Raw genomic sequence first — 7,500 nt, forward strand, 5'->3', positions numbered from 1 at the left:
GGGAATGAGTCGTACCTGTGTGAGCAGCGTCAGAGGGGGAATGAGTCGTACCTGTGTGAGCAGCGTCAGAGGGGGAAGGAGTCGTACCTGTGTGAGCAGCGTCAGAGGGGGAACGAGTCGTACCTGTGTGAGCAGCGTCAGAGGGGAACGAGTCGTACCTGTGTGAGCAGCGTCAGAGGGGAACGAGTCGTACCTGTGTGAGCGGCGTCAGAGGGGGAACGAGTCGTACCTGTGTGAGCAGCGTCAGAGGGGGAAGGAGTCGTACCTGTGTGAGCAGCGTCAGAGGGGAACGAGTCGTACCTGTGTGAGCAGCGTCAGAGGGGGAAGGAGTCGTACCTGTGTGAGCAGCGTCAGAGGGGAACGAGTCGTACCTGTGTGAGCAGCGTCAGAGGGGAACGAGTCGTACCTGTGTGAGCGGCGTCAGAGGGGGAACGAGTCGTACCTGTGTGAGCAGCGTCAGAGGGGAACGAGTCGTACCTGTGTGAGCAGCGTCAGAGGGGAACGAGTCGTACCTGTGTGAGCAGCGTCAGAGGGGAACGAGTCGTACCTGTGTGAGCAGCGTCAGAGGGGAACGAGTCGTACCTGTGTGAGCAGCGTCAGAGGGGGAAGGAGTCGTACCTGTGTGAGCAGCGTCAGAGGGGGAAGGAGTCGTACCTGTGTGAGCAGCGTCAGAGGGGAACGAGTCGTACCTGTGTGAGCAGCGTCAGAGGGGAACGAGTCGTACCTGTGTGAGCGGCGTCAGAGGGGGAACGAGTCGTACCTGTGTGAGCAGCGTCAGAGGGGAACGAGTCGTACCTGTGTGAGCAACGTCAGAGGGGGGACGAGTCGTACCTGTGTGAGCAGCGTCAGAGGGGGACGAGTCGTACCTGTGTGAGCAGCGTCAGAGGGGGAAGGAGTCGTACCTGTGTGAGCAGCGTCAGAGGGGAACGAGTCGTACCTGTGTGAGCAGCGTCAGAGGGGGAACGAGTCGTACCTGTGTGAGCAGCGTCAGAGGGGGAAGGAGTCGTACCTGTGTGAGCAGCGTCAGAGGGGGAATGAGTCGTACCTGTGTGAGCAGCGTCAGAGGGGGAAGGAGTCGTACCTGTGTGAGCAGCGTCAGAGGGGGAATGAGTCGTACCTGTGTGAGCAGCGTCAGAGGGGAACGAGTCGTACCTGTGTGAGCAGCATCAGAGGGGAACGAGTCGTACCTGTGTGAGCAGCGTCAGAGGGGGAAGGAGTCGTACCTGTGTGAGCAGCGTCAGAGGGGAACGAGGCGTACCTGTGTGAGCAGCGTCAGAGGGGGAACGAGTCGTACCTGTGTGAGCAGCGTCAGAGGGGGAAGGAGTCGTACCTGTGTGAGCAGCGTCAGAGGGGGAAGGAGTCGTACCTGTGTGAGCAGCGTCAGAGGGGGAATGAGTCGTACCTGTGTGAGCAGCGTCAGAGGGGGAACGAGTCGTACCTGTGTGAGCAGCGTCAGAGGGGAACGAGTCGTACCTGTGGGAGCAGCGTCAGAGGGGGAAGGAGTCGTACCTGTGTGAGCAGCGTCAGAGGGGAACGAGTCGTACCTGTGTGAGCAGCGTCAGAGGGGGAACGAGTCGTACCTGTGTGAGCAGCGTCAGAGGGGAACGAGTCGTACCTGTGTGAGCAGCGTCAGAGGGGAAGGAGTCGTACCTGTGTGAGCAGCGTCAGAGGGGGAAGGAGTCGTACCTGTGTGAGCAGCGTCAGAGGGGGAAGGAGTCGTACCTGTGTGAGCAGCGTCAGAGGGGAACGAGTCGTACCTGTGTGAGCAGCGTCAGAGGGGAACGAGTCGTACCTGTGTGAGCGGCGTCAGAGGGGGAACGAGTCGTACCTGTGTGAGCAGCGTCAGAGGGGAACGAGTCGTACCTGTGTGAGCAGCGTCAGAGGGGAAGGAGTCGTACCTGTGTGAGCAGCGTCAGAGGGGGAACGAGTCGTACCTGTGTGAGCAGCATCAGAGGGGGAACGAGTCGTACCTGTGTGAGCAGCGTCAGAGGGGGAAGGAGTCGTACCTGTGTGAGCAGCATCAGAGGGGAACGAGTCGTACCTGTGTGAGCAGCGTCAGAGGGGAACGAGGCGTACCTGTGTGAGCAGCGTCAGAGGGGAAGGAGTCGTACCTGTGTGAGCAGCGTCAGAGGGGGAATGAGTCGTACCTGTGTGAGCAGCGTCAGAGGGGAATGAGTCGAACCTGTGTGAGCAGCGTCAGAGGGGGAATGAGTCGTACCTGTGTGAGCAGCGTCAGAGGGGAACGAGTCGTACCTGTGTGAGCAGCATCAGAGGGGGAAGGAGTCGTACCTGTGTGAGCAGCGTCAGAGGGGGAAGGAGTCGTACCTGTGTGAGCAGCGTCAGAGGGGGAAGGAGTCGTACCTGTGTGAGCAGCGTCAGAGGGGAACGAGTCGTACCTGTGTGAGCAGCGTCAGAGGGGGAAGGAGTCGTACCTGTGTGAGCAGCGTCAGAGGGGGAACGAGTCGTACCTGTGTGAGCAGCGTCAGAGGGGGAATGAGTCGTACCTGTGTGAGCAGCGTCAGAGGGGGAATGAGTCGTACCTGTGTGAGCAGCGTCAGAGGGGGAACGAGTCGTACCTGTGTGAGCAGCGTCAGAGGGGAACGAGGCGTACCTGTGTGAGCAGCGTCAGAGGGGGAAGGAGGCGTACCTGTGTGAGCAGCGTCAGAGGGGGAACGAGTCGTACCTGTGTGAGCAGCGTCAGAGGGGGAACGAGTCGTACCTGTGTGAGCAGCGTCAGAGGGGAACGAGTCGTACCTGTGTGAGCAGCGTCAGAGGGGGAAGGAGTCGTACCTGTGTGAGCAACGTCAGAGGGGAAGGAGTCGTACCTGTGTGAGCAGCGTCAGAGGGGAACGAGTCGTACCTGTGTGAGCAGCGTCAGAGGGGGAACGAGTCGTACCTGTTTGTGCAGCGTCAGAGGGGGAAGGAGTCGTACCTGTGTGAGCAGCGTCAGAGGGGAACGAGTCGTACCTGTGTGAGCAGCGTCAGAGGGGGAACGAGTCGTACCTGTGTGAGCAGCGTCAGAGGGGGAAGGAGTCGTACCTGTGTGAGCAGCATCAGAGGGGGAAGGAGTCGTACCTGTGTGAGCAGCGTCAGAGGGGGAAGGAGTCGTACCTGTGTGAGCAGCGTCAGAGGGGGAAGGAGTCGTACCTGTGTGAGCAGCGTCAGAGGGGAACGAGTCGTACCTGTGTGAGCAGCGTCAGAGGGGGAACGAGTCGTACCTGTTTGTGCAGCGTCAGAGGGGGAACGAGTCGTACCTGTGTGAGCAGCGTCAGAGGGGGAACGAGTCGTACCTGTGTGAGCAGCGTCAGAGGGGGAAGGAGTCGTACCTGTGTGAGCAGCGTCAGAGGGGGAAGGAGTCGTACCTGTGTGAGCAGCGTCAGAGGGGGAATGAGTCGTACCTGTGTGAGCAGCGTCAGAGGGGGAACGAGTCGTACCTGTGTGAGCAGCGTCAGAGGGGAACGAGTCGTACCTGTGTGAGCAGCGTCAGAGGGGGAAGGAGTCGTACCTGTGTGAGCAGCGTCAGAGGGGAACGAGTCGTACCTGTGTGAGCAGCGTCAGAGGGGGAACGAGTCGTACCTGTGTGAGCAGCGTCAGAGGGGAACGAGTCGTACCTGTGCGAGCAGCGTCAGAGGGGAAGGAGTCGTACCTGTGTGAGCAGCGTCAGAGGGGGAAGGAGTCGTACCTGTGTGAGCAGCGTCAGAGGGGGAAGGAGTCGTACCTGTGTGAGCAGCGTCAGAGGGGAACGAGTCGTACCTGTGTGAGCAGCGTCAGAGGGGAACGAGTCGTACCTGTGTGAGCGGCGTCAGAGGGGGAACGAGTCGTACCTGTGTGAGCAGCGTCAGAGGGGAACGAGTCGTACCTGTGTGAGCAGCGTCAGAGGGGAAGGAGTCGTACCTGTGTGAGCAGCGTCAGAGGGGGAACGAGTCGTACCTGTGTGAGCAGCATCAGAGGGGGAACGAGTCGTACCTGTGTGAGCAGCGTCAGAGGGGGAAGGAGTCGTACCTGTGTGAGCAGCATCAGAGGGGAACGAGTCGTACCTGTGTGAGCAGCGTCAGGGGGGAACGAGTCGTACCTGTGTGAGCAGCGTCAGAGGGGAAGGAGTCGTACCTGTGTGAGCAGCGTCAGAGGGGGAATGAGTCGTACCTGTGTGAGCAGCGTCAGAGGGGAACGAGTCGTACCTGTGTGAGCAGCGTCAGAGGGGAATGAGTCGTACCTGTGTGAGCAGCGTCAGAGGGGGAATGAGTCGTACCTGTGTGAGCAGCGTCAGAGGGGAACGAGTCGTACCTGTGTGAGCAGCATCAGAGGGGGAAGGAGTCGTACCTGTGTGAGCAGCGTCAGAGGGGGAAGGAGTCGTACCTGTGTGAGCAGCGTCAGAGGGGGAAGGAGTCGTACCTGTGTGAGCAGCGTCAGAGGGGAACGAGTCGTACCTGTGTGAGCAGCGTCAGAGGGGGAACGAGTCGTACCTGTGTGAGCAGCGTCAGAGGGGGAACGAGTCGTACCTGTGTGAGCAGCGTCAGAGGGGGAATGAGTCGTACCTGTGTGAGCAGCGTCAGAGGGGGAAGGAGTCGTACCTGTGTGAGCAGCGTCAGAGGGGAACGAGTCGTACCTGTGTGAGCAGCGTCAGAGGGGGAAGGAGTCGTACCTGTGTGAGCAGCGTCAGAGGGGGAACGAGTCGTACCTGTGTGAGCAGCGTCAGAGGGGGAACGAGTCGTACCTGTGTGAGCAGCGTCAGAGGGGAACGAGTCGTACCTGTGTGAGCAGCGTCAGAGGGGGAAGGAGTCGTACCTGTGTGAGCAACGTCAGAGGGGAAGGAGTCGTACCTGTGTGAGCAGCGTCAGAGGGGAACGAGTCGTACCTGTGTGAGCAGCGTCAGAGGGGGAACGAGTCGTACCTGTTTGTGCAGCGTCAGAGGGGGAAGGAGGCGTACCTGTGTGAGCAGCGTCAGAGGGGAACGAGTCGTACCTGTGTGAGCAGCGTCAGAGGGGGAACGAGTCGTACCTGTGTGAGCAGCGTCAGAGGGGGAAGGAGTCGTACCTGTGTGAGCAGCGTCAGAGGGGGAAGGAGTCGTACCTGTGTGAGCAGCGTCAGAGGGGGAAGGAGTCGTACCTGTGTGAGCAGCGTCAGAGGGGGAAGGAGTCGTACCTGTGTGAGCAGCGTCAGAGGGGGAACGAGTCGTACCTGTGTGAGCAGCGTCAGAGGGGGAACGAGTCGTACCTGTGTGAGCAGCGTCAGAGGGGGAACGAGTCGTACCTGTGTGAGCAGCGTCAGAGGGGAAGGAGTCGTACCTGTGTGAGCAGCGTCAGAGGGGGAACGAGTCGTACCTGTGTGAGCAGCATCAGAGGGGGAACGAGTCGTACCTGTGTGAGCAGCGTCAGAGGGGGAAGGAGTCGTACCTGTGTGAGCAGCATCAGAGGGGAACGAGTCGTACCTGTGTGAGCAGCGTCAGAGGGGAACGAGTCGTACCTGTGTGAGCAGCGTCAGAGGGGAAGGAGTCGTACCTGTGTGAGCAGCGTCAGAGGGGGAATGAGTCGTACCTGGGTGAGCAGGGTCAGAGGGGAATGAGTCGTACCTGTGTGAGCAGCGTCAGAGGGGGAATGAGTCGTACCTGTGTGAGCAGCGTCAGAGGGGAACGAGTCGTACCTGTGTGAGCAGCATCAGAGGGGGAACGAGTCGTACCTGTGTGAGCAGCGTCAGGGGGGGAAGGAGTCGTACCTGTGTGAGCAGCGTCAGAGGGGGAAGGAGTCGTACCTGTGTGAGCAGCGTCAGAGGGGAACGAGTCGTACCTGTGTGAGCAGCGTCAGAGGGGGAAGGAGTCGTACCTGTGTGAGCAGCGTCAGAGGGGGAACGAGTCGTACCTGTGTGAGCAGCGTCAGAGGGGGAATGAGTCGTACCTGTGTGAGCAGCGTCAGAGGGGGAACGAGTCGTACCTGTGTGAGCAGCGTCAGAGGGGAACGAGTCGTACCTGTGTGAGCAGCGTCAGAGGGGGAAGGAGTCGTACCTGTGTGAGCAGCGTCAGAGGGGGAACGAGTCGTACCTGTGTGAGCAGCGTCAGAGGGGGAACGAGTCGTACCTGTGTGAGCAGCGTCAGAGGGGAACGAGTCGTACCTGTGTGAGCAGCGTCAGAGGGGGAAGGAGTCGTACCTGTGTGAGCAACGTCAGAGGGGAAGGAGTCGTACCTGTGTGAGCAGCGTCAGAGGGGAACGAGTCGTACCTGTGTGAGCAGCGTCAGAGGGGGAACGAGTCGTACCTGTTTGTGCAGCGTCAGAGGGGGAAGGAGTCGTACCTGTGTGAGCAGCGTCAGAGGGGAACGAGTCGTACCTGTGTGAGCAGCGTCAGCGGGGGAACGAGTCGTACCTGTGTGAGCAGCGTCAGAGGGGGAAGGAGTCGTACCTGTGTGAGCAGCGTCAGAGGGGGAAGGAGTCGTACCTGTGTGAGCAGCGTCAGAGGGGGAAGGAGTCGTACCTGTGTGAGCAGCGTCAGAGGGGGAAGGAGTCGTACCTGTGTGAGCAGCGTCAGAGGGGAACGAGTCGTACCTGTGTGAGCAGCGTCAGAGGGGGAACGAGTCGTACCTGTTTGTGCAGCGTCAGAGGGGGAACGAGTCGTACCTGTGTGAGCAGCGTCAGAGGGGGAACGAGTCGTACCTGTGTGAGCAGCGTCAGAGGGGGAAGGAGTCGTACCTGTGTGAGCAGCGTCAGAGGGGGAAGGAGTCGTACCTGTGTGAGCAGCGTCAGAGGGGGAATGAGTCGTACCTGTGTGAGCAGCGTCAGAGGGGGAACGAGTCGTACCTGTGTGAGCAGCGTCAGAGGGGAACGAGTCGTACCTGTGTGAGCAGCGTCAGAGGGGGAAGGAGTCGTACCTGTGTGAGCAGCGTCAGAGGGGAACGAGTCGTACCTGTGTGAGCAGCGTCAGAGGGGGAACGAGTCGTACCTGTGTGAGCAGCGTCAGAGGGGAAGGAGTCGTACCTGTGTGAGCAGCGTCAGAGGGGGAAGGAGTCGTACCTGTGTGAGCAGCGTCAGAGGGGGAAGGAGTCGTACCTGTGTGAGCAGCGTCAGAGGGGAACGAGTCGTACCTGTGTGAGCAGCGTCAGAGGGGAACGAGTCGTACCTGTGTGAGCGGCGTCAGAGGGGGAACGAGTCGTACCTGTGTGAGCAGCGTCAGAGGGGAACGAGTCGTACCTGTGTGAGCAGCGTCAGAGGGGAAGGAGTCGTACCTGTGTGAGCAGCGTCAGAGGGGGAACGAGTCGTACCTGTGTGAGCAGCATCAGAGGGGGAACGAGTCGTACCTGTGTGAGCAGCGTCAGAGGGGGAAGGAGTCGTACCTGTGTGAGCAGCATCAGAGGGGAACGAGTCGTACCTGTGTGAGCAGCGTCAGAGGGGAACGAGTCGTACCTGTGTGAGCAGCGTCAGAGGGGAAGGAGTCGTACCTGTGTGAGCAGCGTCAGAGGGGGAATGAGTCGTACCTGTGTGAGCAGCGTCAGAGGGGAACGAGTCGTACCTGTGT

General features: G+C 60.4%; 1 protein-coding gene across 1 annotated transcript in view; it reads right to left on the reverse strand.

The window, feature by feature from the left end:
* Positions 1-1,898: 1,898 nt before the first annotated feature.
* LOC117441043 (diacylglycerol kinase delta) overlaps positions 1,899-7,500 on the reverse strand; it is a gene marked incomplete at its 3' end in the record, with an annotated part of 31,260 nt that continues 25,658 nt past the window's right edge. The window contains exons 11-17 of the mRNA XM_034077239.2: positions 7,211-7,318; positions 5,641-5,712; positions 5,499-5,534; positions 5,286-5,393; positions 3,895-4,002; positions 2,112-2,147; positions 1,899-2,006 (exon numbers count right to left, since the gene is read on the reverse strand). Coding sequence (XP_033933130.2) covers positions 1,899-2,006; positions 2,112-2,147; positions 3,895-4,002; positions 5,286-5,393; positions 5,499-5,534; positions 5,641-5,712; positions 7,211-7,318 — 576 coding nt within the window. The remainder of the gene's footprint in view (positions 2,007-2,111; positions 2,148-3,894; positions 4,003-5,285; positions 5,394-5,498; positions 5,535-5,640; positions 5,713-7,210; positions 7,319-7,500) is intronic.

The sequence above is a fragment of the Pseudochaenichthys georgianus genome, unplaced genomic scaffold, assembly GCF_902827115.2.
Source record: "Pseudochaenichthys georgianus unplaced genomic scaffold, fPseGeo1.2 scaffold_1421_arrow_ctg1, whole genome shotgun sequence".
In the NCBI taxonomy this organism is placed as follows: Eukaryota; Metazoa; Chordata; class Actinopteri; order Perciformes; family Channichthyidae; genus Pseudochaenichthys; species Pseudochaenichthys georgianus.